The 20,970-nt window shown below is 43.7% G+C and overlaps 2 protein-coding genes across 8 annotated transcripts in view; one reads left to right on the top strand and one right to left on the bottom strand.

The window, feature by feature from the left end:
• ANKDD1B (ankyrin repeat and death domain containing 1B) overlaps window positions 1-15,903 on the top strand; it is a 39,340-nt gene extending 23,437 nt beyond the window's left edge. For 2 of the 3 annotated variants that reach the window (XM_066602878.1, XM_066602877.1), the window contains 6 exons: window positions 1,833-1,931; window positions 5,596-5,694; window positions 6,384-6,479; window positions 8,980-9,172; window positions 11,550-11,681; window positions 15,414-15,903. In XM_066602878.1, the coding sequence (XP_066458975.1) occupies window positions 1,833-1,931; window positions 5,596-5,694; window positions 6,384-6,479; window positions 8,980-9,172; window positions 11,550-11,681; window positions 15,414-15,472 (678 nt within the window). In that variant the 3' untranslated portion in view covers window positions 15,473-15,903. The remainder of the gene's footprint in view (window positions 1-1,832; window positions 1,932-5,595; window positions 5,695-6,383; window positions 6,480-8,979; window positions 9,173-11,549; window positions 11,682-15,413) is intronic. The other variant, XM_066602879.1, reaches the window with a different exon arrangement.
• A 2,248-nt stretch (window positions 15,904-18,151) lies between these two features.
• The window catches only part of POC5 (POC5 centriolar protein), a 42,528-nt gene continuing 39,709 nt past the window's right edge, over window positions 18,152-20,970 (bottom strand). For all 5 annotated transcript variants that reach the window (XM_066602874.1, XM_066602876.1, XM_066602872.1 and 2 more), the window contains exons 12-13: window positions 19,929-20,108; window positions 18,152-18,718 (exon numbers count right to left, since the gene is read on the bottom strand). In XM_066602874.1, the coding sequence (XP_066458971.1) occupies window positions 18,575-18,718; window positions 19,929-20,108 (324 nt within the window). In that variant the 3' untranslated portion in view covers window positions 18,152-18,574. The remainder of the gene's footprint in view (window positions 18,719-19,928; window positions 20,109-20,970) is intronic.

The following is a 20,970-nucleotide window of genomic DNA, read 5'->3' as shown; positions in this document are numbered from 1 at the left end:
CTCATTTCTGGAGTGTCAAACGGGTCAAGAGACTTAATACATAGGGGTCCCAGACAGGGCTACCAGAGTGCACTCTTAGTACTTGTCCATTCCTGTTTCCCTGCTATTTGCCATTCCTTTTAATACTGACATGGAAACTACAGGTGAGCAGCCATGCATAGATATAATAATAATCTTTATTTATATAGTGCCAAACATGTTCCACAGCGCTTACAAAGACAGGAGGCTACAGAAAACATAAGTACAAAAATACAAAAACCACAGTTACATAGAAATCAGTTGATGGAAACAGTAGAGGTGAGGGTCCTGCTCCAACGAGCTTACATACTACAAGTAATGGGGTGATACAGAAGGTAAAGGGGCTGGAGATGTGCGCGGTATGGTGAGGTGGAGAGTGAGGGATGCTATACACATAGACAATGGTCAGACATTAAGCCGTGTGGTGGCTGAATCGGTGTGACTGCCGGGGGAGGTTGATGGCAGCTAGCAGAGGTTGCAGTTACTAGGACAGGGAGTACGTTACCAGGCGGAGTACAGAGGGGGTTGGTTTAGGAGATATGGTATGCCTCCCTTAACAGGTACGTTTTTAGAGTACGCCTGAAGTTTTGTGAATTGCTCGGATAGTTTTGGGTAATGCGTTCCAGAGGACTGGTGCTGCTCTGGAGAAGTCTTGGAGGCGGGAATGAGAGATTTAAATTAAAGTGGCACTCAGTCTGATTTCGTTAGTGGAGCTGAGGGCCAGGGCTCGTGGTGGATTGAGATGAGGGAGGCGATGTAGGGCAGTGCAGTGCTATGGAGAGCTTTATGGATGAAGGTAGTGAGTTTAAATTGAATTCTACATTTGACAGGCAGCCATTGCAGTGACTGGCGCAGGGCAGAGGTGTCCAAGTAGCGGCTGGACAGGAAGATTGGCACCACTGTGTAATGTACTTAATCTAATTCTCTAACTTCCCGTTGTCAAATAAACCTGAAATTTGGCATGACCATTCTTTAGGTCCTAAATAGGAAAAGTAAAGGGTTACAACTTGATTATTCAATGCTAATTGCAAAAGTAAATACACCCCTATGTAATGTACCTAATCTAATTATTTTACTTCCCGGTGTCATACAAACATGAAATTTGGCACAAGCATTCTTTAGGTTCTAAATAAAAAATGTAAAGGGGTCACAACTCGATTATTCAATGCTAACTGCAAAAGTAAGTACACCCCTATGTAATGTAACTTCCCGGTGTTGTGCAAGCGTGAAATTTGGCACAAGCATTCCTTAGGTCGTAAATAAGAAAAGTAACGGGTCACAAATCGATTATTCAATGCTAATTGCAAAAGTAAGTGCACCCCTATGTAATGTAACTTTCCGGTGTTGTACAAGTGTGAAATTTGGTGCGAGCATTCTTTAGGTCCCAAGTGAGGAGAGTGGGAGGGGTGGCACATTCTGCAGAGGGACATTGGCACATGCAGCCTGAGGAGAATCTAACATATTTTATTCCTCAGTTCCTCTAAAGTAACCATGACTTCATAAAATTTTCTGTGCGAACAACATGTAAACACCTGTATCAAATTAACTCTGGTGAAGCTGAGTATATCAGCTAGTAAACATATATTTCCATTGCAGTGAACCAAAGGCCTCAGCTGTATATGGCATGAGACTGCAAAGTGGTGGTCCATATGTCGGTCCTCTTAATAACATGGGACAATATATACTGTACAGGATTAAATAAAAAATCTATTACAGTTAAAACTAGCTGTAGATTAGAGTGCTCTTCTAAAAAAAAGTGATCTTTGGAGATGTTTCACTGATTAAATCTATTTTTGCTTCATTTTCACTTTCAGGATAAGAATACCCCCATCCATTTAGCTATCCTCAATAATCATATGGATATAGTGGATGCACTCATAGAGGCTGGATATGAGATTAATGCCATCAATGTAGTAAGTAATGTATCATCCAACTAATTCATTAAAGAGGTTTTTCCGGTCTCCAATATTGATGATCTATCGTCAGTATGGGTTCACTGCTTGGGATACCCACCAAGCAGATGATTGAAATGACAGCAGTGCTCAAGTGAGCACAATGGCCTCTTCTCAGGCTTGGCCTGAGAGCAGCTCAGTTCCATCCACATGAATAGGACTGAGCTGCTATACTAGGAACAGCCACTATATAATGTACAATGTTGTTTCTGAGGATAGGTCACTAATATCTTAGTCCAAGGAAACCCCTTTAAATAATTTGGATAGATTACGCTATACAAGAATAACTGGTTGTTCAGGTTTATAAGTAGAGATGAGCGAGCATACTCGCTAAGGACAATTACTCGATCGAGCATTGTCCTTAGCGAGTACCTGCCCGCTCGGAAGAAAAGGTTCGGCTGCCGGCGCGGGTGAGAGGTGAGTTGCGGCAGTGAGCAAGGGGGAGCGGAGGGGAGAGAGGGAGAGGGAGAGAGAGATCTCCCCTTCGTTCCTCCCCGCTCTCCCCAGCCGCTCCCCGCCCGCCGCCGGCAGCCGAACCTTTTTTCTTCCGAGTGGGCAGGTACTCGCTATGGGCAATGCTCAATCGAGTAATTGCCATTAGCGAGTATGCTCGCTCATCTCCATTTATAATCAAAAACAAATTGCTTTCTAAATTACAGTCAATAGATAAAAACTAATTTAGTATAGTTTTGTACCTTGACGAATAATAATGAGCAACCTTATGTGCACTTCGCTAACTAATTCTTTATTGCTCCAATGAATCTATGATGAAAAATGAAGCAACTGTGCCAACAGTCTTGATTAAGAAATTACTACCAGTTTGTGTATGTAGCTCCTATGAAGGCTTATGATTCTCCATGGTTGCACACTTCAAACAATCCCTGAGTTTAGACTTCAGATCCTGAAGTGATCCTGAGGTGATATACCCTTCTATCAGCACCCTATTCTCCTAACTCTAAGTGCAGGAGCAGACTAAAGATCGGGCTTGTTTGTAGTCGGTAGCCATCGAGTCACACAAGATGTTTTGGGTTTTTTGCCTTGGGGCAAAACAAAGATTGGTTTCAAAAGTGCACAAAGTTGGTTTGGTTTCAATCTAGGGCTTTGCAAGGTTTCTAGTGTTAGCAGCCATGTTAATGCAGAATTACATTTTTATTTTATTTGCATTAGAAATTGTTCAAATCTTGTCAGAAATGTGATCTTTTCCCCCGACCCGCCATGGCACTATGTAAACAATGCAGCTACATTTGAGTATGAATGCTGCCTGCACTCTCCTCATGCATTGGACACAGCATAGCCAGATAAAGAGGCAATGGCTCTTGCAATATTTCTGGTTCAAATCCTCTAATGAACTAAATATATTGGTCGACCTCTTTAAGAAATAGTGCTTCTTTGATTATTGGCACACATGCACAGCCAATGCATGAGGTAGGTAGGCCACCAGCTTATAGGGAATGCACCAAGTGGATGTAGACTAGGGACAATCTTTTCCCTTAGGTCTACCAGGCCAGATGATATTCTTTCTTCATGCAGCAGTATCTTGTGGAGCTAAATGAACTATCCTCCTCCCTCTGATGTTCTGAGGTACCACTGTCAGCCCGTCGGCACTAGCCCAAAACAGTTGCATTGTTCTGCTTCTGTATTTATGTTATGAGCTTGGTTCTGTTGCTGTATTTATTTGATGAGTTTAGTTCTGGTTCAGTAGGCCTTATTGATAAAAACTGTCCAAAAGAAAAATAATCATTGTTGCCCATAGCAACCAGTCACAGCACAGTTTTCATTTTTATCAGAGTAGATTCAAAAGTGAAAGTTTGGTTCTTATTGGTTGTTATGGGCAACAAAGACAGTTTTTCTATTAGACAACTGTGATAAATGAAGCCCAATATTTATTCACTGAGCTGTTCTGATGTGGGTTTGCTGCTATCTTGCTGCTTTGTGCACAAGCAGACTATAGGAAGACTGCCTGTCAGTGCAATATACACTCTGTAAAAAAAAAATCAAGCCCCTAGAAAGGAGTTGTTGTTCGCTGCAAAACTCGGCATGCAGTTACATCTCAGGCAGATATGTAAATGATGAGAGTTGTGTGATTAGATGAACGGTCTGGTCACCTGAGGCCCCAAAAGTGGTTCCCCCCATAGCCTATAAAAAGGCTCTCAGAGGCTCCTTGTGTGTAGTGACCTCTTCTTCCGCTTGTGTAGAGCTTGTTGACCACTAGACGCCTCTACAACAGAGAGAAGAGATTTCACCCCGTTACCAGAGTCTGAGAGAGGGTGAATTATTGAAATGCAAGAATCTGGATTGTTTGACAGACATGTGCAGTTCTAACTGTTTCGCTATCTGCAATTCAGAGACAGGTGGCACCATCATTGCAGGTCTACATGACAAAATACGAACTAATACCTCATACATTCTATAGTTATTCCATCTGGGTATGTGTGCAGGAATGCAGGTGAGTGTTTTGAGCGCTTGTTAGTCATGAGTTATGTCTGTTTCTTAGTTATGTCCGCTGTTTCAGAGTTCTGCCAGTTCGTGAGTATGAATGATGTAACAAGTAGAAAGGATCATCTAATTGCCCGACAAGCACAAGCAGCAACAACTTTTTCGTTGTCCACCATCCAGAGACAGGTGGCACCATCTTTACAGGCCTTTGTGTTTGTTTGAAACATTTCCTGGTGTTTGGCTGAAGGACACTTGGTTTCACAGTGCCCATTATGTGTATTGTCTTTGACACCCACCGTCACCTCCGTTTGCAGTGGTGCCTTGAATGACGAAACTGGACTACTAAGGAGTGGAACCGGGTTGTCTTCAGCGACTAATCCAGGTTTAGCTTGGACACTGATGATGACCCTGTTCATGTTCGGAGACCTAGGAGTGAGTGCAGTAATCCTGCCTTTGCTGTGAAGCGGCACACTGCCCACACTGCTGGTGTGATGGTCTGGGGGGCATCGCATATGACAGTTGATCACCCCTAGTAGTAATACGAGGGACAATGACAGCTCAGTGATATGTTCAGGCCATCCTGCAGCCACATGTGTTCCTCTCATGGCAGGACTTACAAGAGGCATTTTCCAGCAGGATAATGCTCGGCCGCACACACAAGGGGGTCACAGGAATGTCCCCACAACATTGTCACACTTCCGTGGCTGCCCGGTCTCCAGATTTAGCACCAATATAACATGTATGGGATCATCTGGGACACCAACTTTGACAGCACACGACCTTGCACAATCTAGGGGCTCTGTTTCAGCAAATGTAGACCGATATGCCGCAAGATACCATACAGAACCTGTATGCTTCCATATCCGCCCATATCACATCTGGGATCCAAGCTAGAGGCGCCCAACAGGGCTATAGAGCCTCCCTTCACAAATAGTAAGTTTCATTCGATTCCAACAACTCCTTCTGGGTGCTTGATTTTTTTTGACAATGAGTGTATACTGTTTTTTTCTTATGATAGGGATAGGGGGGCATTTTGCCAATAAATTAAATTGTGCATAGGGTGCCATCCACCCAAAGGCCGGCACTGCATGGACATGGGTAAACCAGGCATGTGATATTCAAGTAATAATGCTGCAGTTTAGGTGAAATTGACTGTTACATGAGGTAATTCTGTCTTTGTTTTTTACAGAGGCAGCAGACTCCTTTGCATTTAGCTTCTGAACTCAAAAACACCGATTTGGTGGAAAAGCTTCTTAAAGCTGGCTGTGACCTCAGGATTGCTGATAAGGTAAAATCATGCATAATTTTTTTAAACTATGAAACACAGGATTGTAATCATTGTGTCATTAGTCAGATTCTAATAAAGCTCATGTGGCCTTTGACATCCAGCATGACGTGATCCAACAACCCCGTACAGTTCATAAATAATAATGCTACATAGCTCATAAATACTGCCAATCAGCACCCATATCATACACAAGCCGCACCCCCGGAATATAACATGTAACATTGTATCTCTCAAGAAAGGCATCCATGCCCTTCTAAACTCTTAGGAATAAGGGCAACTAAGTAACCCCCAATATGCATTACACTGACCTGACAAATTAAGAGTGTTAAGTGGCGATTGGAGTGCGATTGGTTGCTCCTCTTGTGTAAACTCTATGAGGCTACAGTCTCCTAAATAGCACTTATCAGGCATTAATGCAACTTCTAAACTGCATGTAAGAATGCCTGCCGTTCATAGCATCAAGTGAGAGGTTTAGAAGAAGTATAAAGAGATGAGGTTGTATGTACTGAGCTCGTGGTAGTGACTTCATTCAGTCATCAGCTTTCCTTCTCCGTGGCCCTATGGATCCGTTTTCAAAAAGCTCATGAGACCCATATTTACAACATAAACTTTTTCATTTTTAATTATTTCATTTAGGTTTTTTTTTTCTTCTATGATATTTTTACTAAACTTTACATTTGGGTTTTCAGCAAGGTAAAACGCAGCTTGATACAGCAGCAAGAAGCAATCACACCCTCATCGTAGATATGATCATCAAAGCTGAAAGATACTATATGTGGATAGAGGTAAGTTACTGTATAGTCACTCTTCAGGCTCATCTAACACTGAATGGGGGTAGATTTTCCATGTAACACAATACAAGCTATTAGTTTACGTAGCCACATTAAGGTATGACACCTAATACAATGACCAGGAAAAGCAGATATACTGTTCCAGTAAGGGGGTCAGTCCTTCTAGATTTATTCCGGAGTGTGTAACCCAGACCACGCTGGTGCAGAAAGTGAGATGAACACAGCAGGGTAACCAGGACAGGAGTTTACGCTCTATGAAACAGTTACAGTCTCTTAATGAGGGCGACAGACTTCGTGATTACACATCTTTACACTGCAATAACCTGGTAGCTTGCTGCAACACATTCACTGAACACTTTACTCCAACTGGTGGGTACTGGGAGCGACAACAAGTTGATATTACATAGCCTTTTGCATACCAGCACGGTCTTGCCTCAGTGCACAGTCTCTCAGTATCAGGTGCTGTTCCACTTAGCAGGGTTCGCTTTCACCTTTGGTCTTTATTACGGCTCATCACGCACCAGGCGGACTCAGGGCACAGCTATCAGTACACGCTTTTTCTGTGCGGCTTAACTCCATAGACATTCTCATGGTGGCAAATAAACGGATTTGAATCGAAGATACCACGATTGGCATTTGCGCAGACTTTTCAAAGGCATGCGTTTTTGAATTTTCCTCTACACTGACAGATACAAATAGTGTATTCAGCGAGGGTAGGAAAAATTGCAGCATGCTCTATTTTACCATGGAATCTGCGCGGAATGCCTCCGTTGATGTCAATGGAGGCGTTCGACCCGCAGCCCATACTCAATTAACATTGCATATGGGTTGCGGGTACCCACGTCTTTGCTAAGTGATGGCACATGAAATACAAACAAACTGTACTGCAAATGACTGCCTGCGACCCGCCAAGGTCATACGGAATACAGTAAGGTGCCGTACGCAGGGTCACCAGCCGAGCTCACAGCCGGAATCCGCTGCAGGCCTCTTGCAAGCGGAATGTGACACGTTCGTGTAAGCCCGGCCTTACAAAGAGTTTTTAGGAGACCACCCAAAAACTCTCTGGGCAGTGGTCCGTTACCAGATTCAGGATCCCTTCTTGGTGTGGCTTATTTGCTCTCTTTCCCAAGACTTGGTCTCTCACCAGTTGCAGTCTCCAGGGTGCCGAACTATCCTACAGTCCTGGAGCTCTTCTCCTAGCTCACTGTAGCCTTTTTATGGTGGTGCAGAACTTGTTCATGTGCTAATTTTCCCCCGAGGGGGTGCGCCTTCATGGCAAGCCCTGCTCTGTGAATTTCATTTTACCAGGGTTGTGTGTTGCAATCTTAGTAAGTGTGTCTGCATGTGTGACTAATTAGTGAGCCAGAATACTTGCCTAACTCTTTAGGCCCCATTTACACACAAAGATGGTCGCTCAAAATTCGTTCAAAAGATAGGATGATCGACAGTTTGAGCGATCATTCTGCATAAGCTGCTAATAGGCACTAATGCCCATCAACAGCTTATTACCTTCATTTGCATGTAAATGAGACTCCCTGAGCTGTATGCGGAGAACAGCAGGTGGTCTGTTCTCTGCATACACCCCCTTTGTTCTGCCATGGGACTGCAGCTGAATACGTTATCAGCGCTTCTGTGGAGAATCACAGCGTGCGGTCCCTGCTATCAGCTCTCTGGACCAACAATAGATTTTAAACTCAACTAAAAATCATCATTTGGACAAAAAGCAAACAATGGTAGCATTTACACGCAACGATTATCGATCAAAAGATATCGTTTGAGAAAATTTTGAGTGATAATCATTGCGTGTAAATGGGGCTTTAAAGGTTCAGCGTACAATCATCAATATTATTCAGAGGTATAGAAATGGATATTGTTAACTGGGATAAAGTGCATATTAAGGTAGCAAGCTCACTATCAGCAGTATATATCAGTGCAACACACAACAGTTTAAAATGTACCAAGCCAACTATTCACAATGCAAGGATACAGTGATGGCCTGTTGAGTTCACTAACAGCCAATGACCGTTTCCAACCCTCTTACATACTGTGTCATGCCCAATGCAGGTCCTGAGGGGTGTTGCATGGCGCAAAGTCACCAGAGCTACAAGACTTTCCCCAGCACTTCAGGCCATGTAATAGGTCATCTCTCAGTTATATTTCTGGTGCACCCTGAGTAACAACCAATATGGCCACCAATAAACCCCCCATAGTTGTTGTCAACCTGCTTTCACAGAATCTTGGATGACAAATTTGACTAGTTGTGCAGTATCAGAGGGTTTATCGCTGCATAATGATTTAGATCTACCATTTATAAGTCCGAGAAAGCTGGGTGGCAACCACATGGGAATCGTAATGACTTTCATGTTGTGTCCCAGCTTTTCTAAAGACATATGACCAAGCCGACAACTCGGGCCAGAAAATTCTACCTGCAAAAGTTTGTTTTATTTCTGTTGTTCGGAATATCTTGTCTTGCTGATTTTTCTCCATTGGTTAGACTCATAAAGAAGATGATTACGACGAGGAACCTGTGACATTCAAACAAGATCACTCTCCACAGACCAGTCGAATCCGCTCAGCTCTCTGGAATTTAGCGTACCAGCAGCTGAAACCCGATGAATGGAAGAGATTAGCTCAGTTATGGAATTTCTCCGAAGATCAGATTAAAGCAATAGAGATGCAGTGGACAGGTAAAGAACTACCATGCATTAGGGTAATACTCCCATAATATTTATTCCTTCTCTCTTCGCACGTAAAGCTACATTACATTGTTAGGTCACATGTTTGACAGTGGAACAGAGATTGAAGAAGTTGCCTGGGAGTTTAAGCAATTAAACTAACCATGGGAAAAGTTATAAAATACACCACCATTACTCATCTGGTGTTTCTCACCGGTCTTTGTTTATTTTGCTGCAGTGATGACATCTCGTACATCCACCTGATTGCTGCAGTCAATCACTGGCCTTAGTGATTATGTGCTGTACATGCTAGCATCGCTGTTTAAACAGTGATTGGCTGCAGTGGTCACATGGGTGTATGGCTCGGTATCGCTACAGGAAAATAAGCAAAGGCCAAAAGCCAGGGGTGCAACTATAATGGCTATAGAAGTTGCAGTCGCCTCCAGGCCATACAGCATTAGGGGCCCATAAAGTCTTTCTTTCCCATAGAAGGCAAGCAGTGGTACACACGTTGTTGTGATGCCACGATGGTGGAGTGTGTAGGAAGTACATAAAAGCAGTGCAAGATTGGTTTGGGTTTGGTCTAGTCATGAGCCACGAGTGGAGCCCTGGAAGCCTCTGTGAAGAGGCTTGGAGCAGCTGGAATGTGTGAGCTGTAGACATACAGTAATAAAGTCACAGTCTATAGAGCCTCGTGTGCCGTGGAATGCTAAGGCAGCAGAAATACAGTCCTAAGCTCTTGCTCACGACCTGAAGGTTGCAAGTTCAATCCCCGCATGGTTTAGATAGCTGGCTGAAGGATGACTCAGCCTTCCATCCTTCTGAGGTTGGTAAAATGAGTACCCAGCTTGGTGGGGGGTAATAAATTAGTTGAAAGTGTTGCAGAATAAGTTGGCACTATACAAATAACTATTTATTTTTTATATTCCGCAAGCGCAGTAAAGTTGAGCAAGTGTCTCGAGTAGTAAAACACGAAAAGCATACTGTGTAGCTGGAGAGAGGAAGGGTTTCCTGTTAGGGCAGGCAGGCTGAGACAGTGTTGCCAACGTGTAAAATCAGCATTGTCAAAGTATTAAAACTGCTATGCAGTATTCTAAAATTGTTACAACTTGGATTCTCATATGCTAATAAAAGTGCCTGTAGCATTGATTCCCATGTGCAAGTTAAAGTGAATGCACCACTGACAGAAGTAAAAGTGACCGTGGCAACATTTCAGCTGCTAAGTAAAGACTGTTGTTAACTGCCTCATGTGCTCCATCTCCTAATACTCCTGCCTAGTGGGACACCCCCAGACATATTAATGGTCTAGTCAACTGTACTTTTCAATGCAGCTGAGGAAAAGATATCCCTCTCCAAGAGCTGCCCTAGCCCTATGATGACAGCTGCCGGTTTGGTTCCTAGAACACCTGGTTAGCAGGTATCTTGTCCAAAGGGATGTATACTTTTTGGGGAAGTGTATTATTACAGGCTGATCATGCAAATTAATGGCTGACCACATGGACAGGCTAGGCCCCCCAAGACTTAATCTGTGACTTTCTAGTTCATAGGGGGAAGTCCTCATCTACCTGTAGAAGGAAGTTCCCATGCATGTAGTCCATATTCCCTAGTAGGCCATATGGAATGGGGTTTTGTTGATGAGGCAACCTCTTTAATCAGATTTTCTAAATAACTCTAGAGAACATTGAATACAATACAAAAGCAGAAACACAGCACTGTTCAGTTATACAACATTCAAATGGAATCTCACACTGATAGGCCGGCTGTCCACGGGCGATAATCCGCACGCAGGTAGCACAATGAACGCTTTCCATAGGATAACTATGGAAAGTGCAGCCTGATGTACACGAGTGGAAAATCGACGCGATTTTCCGCTCGCGTATAAAAATCACGGCATGCCGCAATAAACCTATCTGATCATAGGAAAATCGCAGTAGCATGCTCCTCTGCGACGGCTCCCGTGGACAGGCAGCCTTAAAGAGATTGTGCCACATTTTTAAACTTGTCCCCTGTCCACAGGATAAGTATAATTTATCCTTAACCGCTGGATCACGAGAATAGCATTCCTATGTCTCCTTGTTTGACTGTACTGGCAGTGAACTTGTGTAGCCGCTACTCCATTCAAACCATGTGATTGTTGGGGGTCCTAGTGGTTGGACTACCACAGCGATCAAATACTTATCCTCTACCCTGTGGATAGGTAAGACGTTTAAAATATGGCAGAACCTATTTCAATGTGGTTTCCAGGGTTGCAATGTCAATCTGCAGTGCACAGGGCCACTGATAACACACAGGGAAATGGGATGGTTAAGTGAGACCCTAGGTTGAGGAGATGTGGAGAACATTGCAACGGTTCCCTAAATTGATGTGTTCCATTTTCTGTTATTACCAGATAACTTCAGCTACAAGGAGCATGGCCATCGGATGTTACTCATATGGCTACACGGTATCTTACTGCAAAAACAAAATCCGATTAAGTCTTTATATGAGGATTTGGTGGACATAGGGCATCTAAAGCTGGCTGGTAATTACATATGCACACTTGTCTTGCTATTAACAAAATACTAAAGGCCCATTTACACTGGACGAATGTCGGGCAAATGATGCTCAACACTTGTCCCCGCACATACTCGCTCTCGTGCTGTCACACAGGAGCGAGTATCGCTGGCTCTCTGACAGAGTGGCCAGCAGGGGGCCGTGGGAGATTTCTGCTGCGGATGCACCATAATTGTCTTTTTGTTTTCATGAAGGAGATCAATTGAGATAGAGCTCCCGCATGCGTGACCCATGTTAAAATGGAGCATGCCACATTTTTTCCCCGCACATGAAATTTGAAAATCACTTAAAATACCATCCGCGTTTCTTTAATTAACCGCAGGTAGTCAATTATATCCCATGGGCAATTTTGTATGCGGATCACACATGCGGAGCCCCGCGCGGATTTGCTAAATAGATTTTCCCCGTGGACATGGGGCCTAAGGCTATGTGTGAATGTACCATAAGGGCTCCTTTCCACTGGCGAGGTAATCACACGTTTTCAGTGCGATTCGAGAGTGCGAGCTCTCGCAAGAAAGTCCCACACATGTTGTTCTATGAGAACCTTTCCACTAGTGATGTTTAAGGGCAAGCTGCGATGCGAGGATTAAAAACCGCAGCAGGAGGATTGTTTCAGCGTTTTGCATTTTTCTGTCGCCCATAGAGTGTAATGGCAAAACAGATTCTAGCATTGCAACGCAAAAGCTTGTGATTTTGCAGCGTTGCGATTTTAACATTGCGATTTTCTCGCAGCGATATCGCTATCTCTAGTGGAAAGGAGCCCTTAGGGTGCCTACACACTACAGTTTTTTTTCACTGCGAAATTCGCAGCGTTTTCCCCGCAGGGGTCTATGGGACTTCTAATGTTAAAATCGCGATCGTGCAAAATCTCAATTTACCGCGAAATCATGATTTTGCGCGATCGCGATTTTAACATTACAAGTCCCATAGACCCCTGCGGGAAAAAAAACCGCTGAGAATTTCGCAGTGAAAAAAATTTGTAGTGGGTGTCACCCTAATGGTGCGTTCATACATTGGTGATTTTCTTCAGATATTTATATGTAGTGGAATTGGAGCAGATTTTTCATAGTGGAAAATCTGCAGATTTTGAGGTGAATCTGCAACAGACTTCACCCCTTCAATTAAAATGGTGAAATCTGCTGAGGATCTGCATCAAAATCTGTACGAAATAGCGTGGATCCACAACACAAAATTTTGGCAAGGCTCCGTCCCGAAATGCCGCTAGCTGTGAAAATAGCAAGAGCTTTATTTACAGACCAGAAGACCCCTTTAATGATGCAGACAAATCATTAAAAATGGTCTGATAAAACAAGATTAAGGAAAGCTTGTAGTAGGAAGGTGTGCACCTTGCAGAACAACATGAAACTCAGCATGAGCCATCAGCGTAATAGATGAGGCGGCTGATATATTCTAGAGGTGGAAAAATATTTATTCTGCATTCCTGTTAATTGTTCCTCCCAGCATGAGACAGATATGTAAAGAACACGACTTTTACTTGTTTCCTCTTTACTACAAATGAATCAGTGCTAATCTGTTGGATGCTGTTCACAATGACTGAAAAATGAATCAGTGTTTAATCTACAACATTCAATGGGTTTCTCTTATAGGACTTTGAATAATTCTTGTATAAAAATCTGATTTGCTACAAATGTCTAAGGCTGGGGTCACACAGGGCGGATTTGCCGCGGTCTTGCCGCAGCAGATCCGCCCGCGGCAAAACCGCCCACGGCCGCTAAGCCCGGGATTAGCCAGCCATGTGGACGAGGTTTCTCAGAAATCTCGTCCACACGGGACGGCTAATCCGCTGCGGTAAATCCGGTTGAAACCGCGGCTGCGGCGGCCGCAGCCGCGGTTTCAAAAGAAGCAGCATGCTCATTCTTTTTTGCATTCCGCTGCGGCCGCGCTCTCCTCTATGGGAGCGCCGGCCGCAACGGAAGAGCAAGCGGCCGGACCGCTTCAAAGCCGCCGCGGCTTAAACCGCGGCAGCTCTGCCGGCGGAGATCTCGCGGTTTTTGCTGCGGCCAAACCGCGAGATTTCCGACGGCAATCCGCCCCGTGTGACCCTAGGCTAAATGTCAGGATCAGAGGAGACCCTGCAGTCAGGCCCCCACCCGTGAGGATGCCAGGGCCCATGTTTGTAGAGGAAAGTTGAACTCTCATAGACCTAAAACAATGTAGTGTACAGAGTTAGACCTTCATCAAGCAGACATTTATGGCCTATCAGATTTATAAAGCATAAATATTAAACAGGTTTTCTCACCTATCACACGGAAATACCATCTATGTCTTAATCCCATGAGGCCTGATCATGAGACTAATGACCTGTACTAACAGTATCAGATCCTATGATGCTTAAAAATGCAGACATTGAGGATTGCAGCGGTCTTTTGTCGGGATTTTCTGGGGGTGGGGGCTTGAAATATAAGCCCTACCATGAAAATAAGCCCTGGCTGCAGTTAAAAAAAACAAAAAAACAAAAAAAAACATAATACATCACCTAACAGGTGTCTGCTTGGCAGCCTTGCTTGTAATTTTTAACCAGTGCTTCCTGCTCAGAAATGAGAGAAAGACTGATCACTAGTGAGTAAAGGCCCATTTAGATGAATATTGCTCAAAAGCAATCTTTTGAACAATAATTGAGGTGTCTAAACGCGTTGCTATCCTGCACTATTCATTCATCGCTCATTTCTAGCAAGCTATAAATCACTGATGACTTATCAGTGCCACACACTGATTTTCCTAGCGGGTGGCACTGATAGTTCTTTCAGCTGGTATCCTGCTGGCACTTCCCAGCAGGATACCAGCTGAAAGTTTGGAGAACAAAGGAGCTGTCAGCGCTCCTGCTGTTTCTTGGAGAGATCAGCTCAGCAGGACACCGAGAGATCAAAGCAGCTGTTTGCATATACAAAACAGCTGCTTTGTTCTCAGAGTTAACAGTGGTGTCCTGCTCCGCCTGCATAACTCTTTAAGTAGCTAATTAGCTACTTAAGAGTTATGCAAAGATGATCGCTCAAAACGGTCACTCAAATGGTAGTTTGACTAATTTTTGAGTGATCATCTTTCAGTCTAAATGCACCTTAACACTAGTCAAGATAACAATCAATAGGCAACAATAATAGCTTTGGTTGTAAGGAAAGTATTCTGAAGAGGTTTTTATTAAGTGCAGCTGTCACGAGAGTGCAAGTGATATGCCTTTGGCTACTAGGTGTCCAATGCCCATAGATACCTGGTGGTCAGACAAATAGTGTCCACTATGGATATAAGCAAGCATAGGACAACATTGCTCACCAGTGAAGATTATAATAGCTTAAATTGGGGCTGGCTAAAGACAAAATAGGGGGAATCTATTAAAAATGGTGTACAAAAGCTGCAAAAAAATTTGTGGACTTTTTGAATTTATGCCAGTTTTAAAAAATGTAAGCATGGCTTGTTGGCAGGGTGGTGGCCATCCCAGCCCGACAGATTTAAGTCTAATACATGGCAGCTGGGATAGATTTCCTTTAGGCACATGGTCGGTCCGAGATTTACCTATTGTATGAAGAGGCAAGTGCCTTATCAAACATAAGGCGCATCTTGTGCCTGTTGGAATCCTATTGGGACCGGTGTCTCAAATGCCGCTCTTAATAAATTCCCCCAATTATGTATTTGGTGTAATAACCAACAGTGGGCTAACTAACATTTGGTCTTCCTTTCTTCACAGAAAACTTCAGAGTACAGAGCAGTGACGGTGTGCAGCCCAAGAAGTGCACAATTTCCTAATACTGGATGAAATGGAAAAACGGTACAAAATAAAGACTAACCCAAACCAATGTCAAGTGTTATCAGAGATTGGTCCTGGCATCTACAAGGATCAGCCGTAATGTTAAAAGCCTTTGAGTCCTGCAAGCTGTGAGATGTGGCGTTCAAGAACTGGATGTTTTTCCAGGACATCTCAATGTTTGATCAGATTGAGATCTAAGGAAGTTGGCGGCCAAGTCATCACCCTGAACTCTGAAGCTCCTCAAAGCTTTTCTGAACAATTTTTGCACTATGCTGAAGGAGGCCACTGCCATAAGAGCAGGGGCAGACTTACCGCCTGTACACTCGGTTCGGTTGCACAAGGGGCCTATGCGGTCAGGTCTCCCTGAGTTTTTGCTTTTTTACTCCATCATGGAAGGGAATTCAGTAAAATAAAAAGCAGGCTATACTCACCTGTGTTGTTCCCCAGCCACTGCAGTCTGTACTACACCAGTTTCCCGGCAGTTCAATCATGTGACGAGCACATGAAATCTCAGTGGCTAGTTCCTGGCATTAGCATTGGGGAGGCTGGAAATTGCATGCGTTGGACATGTCATAGCACTACCCAGAAGGGAGTAGGGGACTGATGCAGAGTGAGCACTATTACTGAATGGAGGAATTAGAGAGCCATAAAAGGGGGCATTATTACTGAGTGGGAGCACAGAAAAGGGAATACGATTACTGTGTGGACATCACAAGTGCTATTATCACTATATGGGGCAATACAGATTGAATGATTTTGTAAAGATGTGGAAAACAAAGGCAGGTTGCAAGAAAATAGGTAAAAAGGGTTACAATGAATTTGAATATCTCCCTATCCCAGCATCTCCCCCTCCAGTGCTGTGGTCCCAGGGCCTGCCGCATGAAACCACTAAGAAGCGACGGGCGGTCATATGCTGTTCATTGTGTGTGACCGCTTAGCCCCTCGCAGGCTTTAGCGGTGATTCTTCTATGGCTGCTGAAGTTCGTGAGTGGCTGAGTGGTCACATGCATAATAAACGACACGTGACGGCCCACCACTTTTCACGGGTTCCATGCGGTAGGCATCAGGGCTGCAGCACTGGACAGGGAGCCACCGGGATAGGGAAGTATTAAATTTCTCCTCATTTTAACCCTTAAAGGGGTTGTCTCGCGGCAGCAAGTGGGTCTATACACTTCTGTATGGCCATATTAATGCACTTTGTAATATACATCGTGCATTAAATATGAGCCATACAGAAGTTATTCACTTACCTGCTCCGTTGCTAGCGTCCCCGTTGCCATGGTTCCGTCTAACTTCGGTGTCTTCTTGCTTTTTTAGACGCGCTTGCGCAGATGCATCTTCTCCCTTCGGCTGGTCTTGGAAGCATCGCCGTTTTGGCTCCGCCCCCTTTTCGCGTCATCGCGTAGCTCCGCCCCATGACGTGTGCCGGTTCCAGCCTCCTGATTGGCTGGAATCGGCACATGACGGGGGCGGAGCTACACGATGACGCGAAAAGGGGGCGGAGCCAAAACGGCGATGCTTCCAAGACCAGCCGAAGGGAGAAGATCCATCTGCGCAAGCGCGTCTAAAAAAGCAAGAAGACACCGAAGTTAGACGGAACCATGGCAACGGGGACGCTAGCAACGGAGCAGGTAAGTGAATAACTTCTGTATGGCTCATATTTAATGCACGATGTATATTACAAAGTGCATTAATATGGCCATACAGAAGTGTATAGACCCACTTGCTTTCGCGAGACAACCCCTTTAATAGTTTTTTTTTAATATCCTGAAAAAAACCATAAATATCAAAACCCTCTGATCAGCACTAACAGTTAATTATATCAGCATCTTTCATGAAAGCATCTTTTCAATTCATAATGTTCCGCATAATGCCTTAGTCATCAGAGAAGGGCACAATTCACAGATCTGAAATAATGGTTCACATACAAGCTTAGCAATTTTCTTTGCTTGTGAACTTGCAATGACAGTTCTAAAGTTATAATGAAGAAAGTTTGGTACGGTGTTAGCCAGTAGAGCAAAGTGTGATTGTTCCCAGCAAGAGAAACCAAGTAATCTTGTAGATATGAGACCTTTTAATGGCTAAAAAAATACATGATGCTAATGCGAGCTTCCAAACCATTTGGGATTCTTCCACAAGCATACTGAAATAGATCCTAAGATGCATGCATAATATATATATATTACATACACACACTTATAACAAGGCACAGACATGGATGTGATTAATTTGCACTTAAAAGAATACCACTGCAGAATTAGTAGAGAAATACTTAAAAACTCCACTGATAAAGGTGTGAAGGTTTTATGGTCCCTGAAGTAGTGTTAGGCGGTCATCAGGCCAGAGTGTTATCTATGCTATAGATGTCTCATACTTCCCATTCACGCATGAATCCTCTTGAACAATTTCACCCTTGGTTCTAAACTTATTCCATTAATTCTTTACAAATATATTCCATATTGAGCTGGCTTTTGCTGCTGCCTTTAACTGACAAAGTGGAAATGGGTTCAAAAAACCTTGTCTACACATTGACCTACGGTGCCGATTTTAAATCTGCAGCACACCAATTTAGGACTCATGCCCACGGGCATATGTGTAAAATGCTGAGAGTCTCCAGTGGTGTTTTACACATACACAGCCCATACGCTCTGTGTAATTTTAATACTTAAGAGGTCGTATAAATAAAAATTTCCTTTATTACAAGATAGTAACAAATTACAAAAATACAGCAGCTGTAGATAAAATGCAGCCACAGTCGTCATTTATGTGAAATCATGTCAATATGGTCCATAAAAAACACGTATTTTGCACCAAAGAAAAGTATTCAAAAGAAACAGACTTTAAGAAAATAAAATTAGACTTGATAACTTCTATACAGCCCATATCACACATAAGGCACTCCATTCACTGCACCCTCTATTGGATGGCAGAGGACTCCATTAGATCTAAAAACACGTATAGCACATAAAAGTGATTCAGAGGTAGATGTGTCCCATCCAGAATTAAGACATCATATCACTGCAGAATAGCCTTACAGTAGCTTTATTGTGTTTTCTTCTTGTGGACTTCCTCATAGATTTTGAAGAAATAAGACCTGCGGGTCAGTCAACAACTTTGATTGAATGAACCCCGGAGTGGATGTGAGATGTCCTGGCACTCTGTCCCGTACCCCTGCCACTGACGGAGCTGGCACTGTGTAATGTTGATCGAGGGTATTTCGCAGCGATGGCTTGAGAAATAGTTTGCTTTAAAAATTAAAATAAATGTTTAAATGCAAATACATACACTGGCCAGTTTACACAAAGAAGGATACTGTAAAGGTCTGTTAGAAGGTAGAACAATGTCTCTGTGATATGTGTTCTGCTAAACAGTGGAGTCTTTCTCCTGTAGGGATACACTAAGGTTAGGTCATTACTATGCTAATCAGGCTGTTTAGCATGCAAATCAAGTAACCTTGCATAATGATCATCACCTCTCCTGCCACACTGTGCCAAAAAGAAACACTGCCATGCAACAGAAGCAAGATGACAGAGGACTTGTCGGGTTATTACAAGAGAAGGCCTAGGCTGCCAAACCGAACAGCACCTTGCGTTTGCATCGGGAGGGGGTGGGGGGCGTTTGGGATCCCCGAACTTCGATTGAGAAATTTAAATGTCGCTGTCAGAACTGACAGAGGCATTTAAAAAGTTTAACAGCCACATTGACTCTGATCACGGCTCGTGCTGGCGGGTGTCAGCTGTAAGTAACAGCTGTCATCTGTATCATATAGAGCAGGACCGGCTCCTAATCCCCCTCCGTACAAATCCTAAACACACGGCAAATATCTGCACATCCTGAGTTGTTAAAGGGTATTCCAGAGACTTAATATTTTCTTGTTTTCACCTATCCAGTGGATAGATAAAAACTGATCGGTGGGTGTACGACTACTCGGACACCCACCGATCCTAAAAACGCAGAGTGAAGGTCACACAGGTGCACCGCCGCTCCATTAATTTCAATGAAAGCACCAGAGATTGCCAAGTTCAAATGCCTATTCTCCAATGCCTTCATTGAAATGAATGGAGTAGCGATGCACCTCCATGATCTCTACTGCGTTCCTTGGATGCCAACCAGGCCTCTATTCTCGGAATTGGTGGGACACCCACTGATTTATAAGGTTTCAACTATCCAGTGTATGAGTAAATACTTGAGGGAGAAAAAAAAATATTAAGTCTCTAGCCTACCCCTTTAATGTCTCAATCCAAATGGGGCCCCTCCATTGTACTTCCTCTCCTTTCAGTAAAACTTGTATCACTATTAATGAAATGTGCGAGCCACAGCAATGTGGCCCCTTTATTCGGCAGATCAGTCCCAAAGACGTGATCCCCGCAGGTCACACATTCTTAGCCTATACCTGAAGACTTGCTGGTTTATAGGTAATATGAAAATATTCCCCGATGTAATACAGGAAGTTACCTGAGTAACTGGATGATGCTTTTCAACCACTACAGAGCTCATTGGTGGTGAAACCCCCATAGAAGTGGTACTTCCTCCAGTCTTGGTGGCCTTCTGTACTAGATCTGAACGAGCTGTAACACGGGCTGTTATAGTCTTTCCGGCCTTTTGCTGACCTGATGTTATAACTCTTGTCACGGGCTATTAATACACATAAAAAAACAGAAATGTGATTTAATTAACAAGACAGTAAGCTGACAGTATGCTGTGGACAATCATGTAGCTTTTCCTGGCCAAAAGCACATGAGCGTATAAAACGTGCTGCATCTGTAAACTAACAGAGGTTTTATCATACGTGTGCAGTTGTGTATGTAGTCTGTGCACCCAGTTTTTAACTTCGGTAGGTGATAAGGTTTTCGCATCCGCAAAAAACTGAAAACAGGCCCAATTCTTTTTACTGCATTTCTTGGCATTGGATTCATAAATATGGACAGTATCAGAGTGCCGTTTTTTTTATTCTTGCAGCCCCACTAACTTAAATGGGCGACCATGCACCATGACATGTTTTTTTAAACACAATCTTTGTGTCTGTGTAAGAGATAAAAACAACGCAATCTTTCACACATCGACTACTATGGTTCAGTGTGTTGTCCGAGTCTAGTCAGTTGTGGATTTGGATAGCACATAGGCTGAAAATACACTTGTGTGCTTTTAGCCTAAGGCCTCCCTCACACAGGGCGTTTGCAGAAACGCAGCGTTTTTCAACGCTGCGTTACTGCAGATTCCGCCCCGTTTCAGCAGCGCTGGCATACTTTATGCCAGCGTTTTGGCTGCGTTTTCAGCTCGGCTGAAAACGCAGCCAAGAATGCTGATAAGAAAAAAAGAAAGCAATACTCACCTAGCCGCTGCAGTCCGGGTCGCGGCCGCTGGTCTCTGCCGCTCATTCGGGCTTCCTCTGCACTCCCAAGTCTATTGCCGGAGGCCAGGTTTGAGAACCCCGCCTCCGGCAATAGTGCTGTGATTGGGCAATGAGCAAGCACCGACAACCAATCACAGCCCTTCA

This window comes from Eleutherodactylus coqui, chromosome 5 (genome assembly GCF_035609145.1).
Source record: "Eleutherodactylus coqui strain aEleCoq1 chromosome 5, aEleCoq1.hap1, whole genome shotgun sequence".
NCBI classification, from domain to species: domain Eukaryota; kingdom Metazoa; phylum Chordata; class Amphibia; order Anura; family Eleutherodactylidae; genus Eleutherodactylus; species Eleutherodactylus coqui.
The sequence above is the reverse complement of the archived record's forward strand: the minus strand, read 5'-3'. Positions and strand labels throughout refer to the sequence as shown.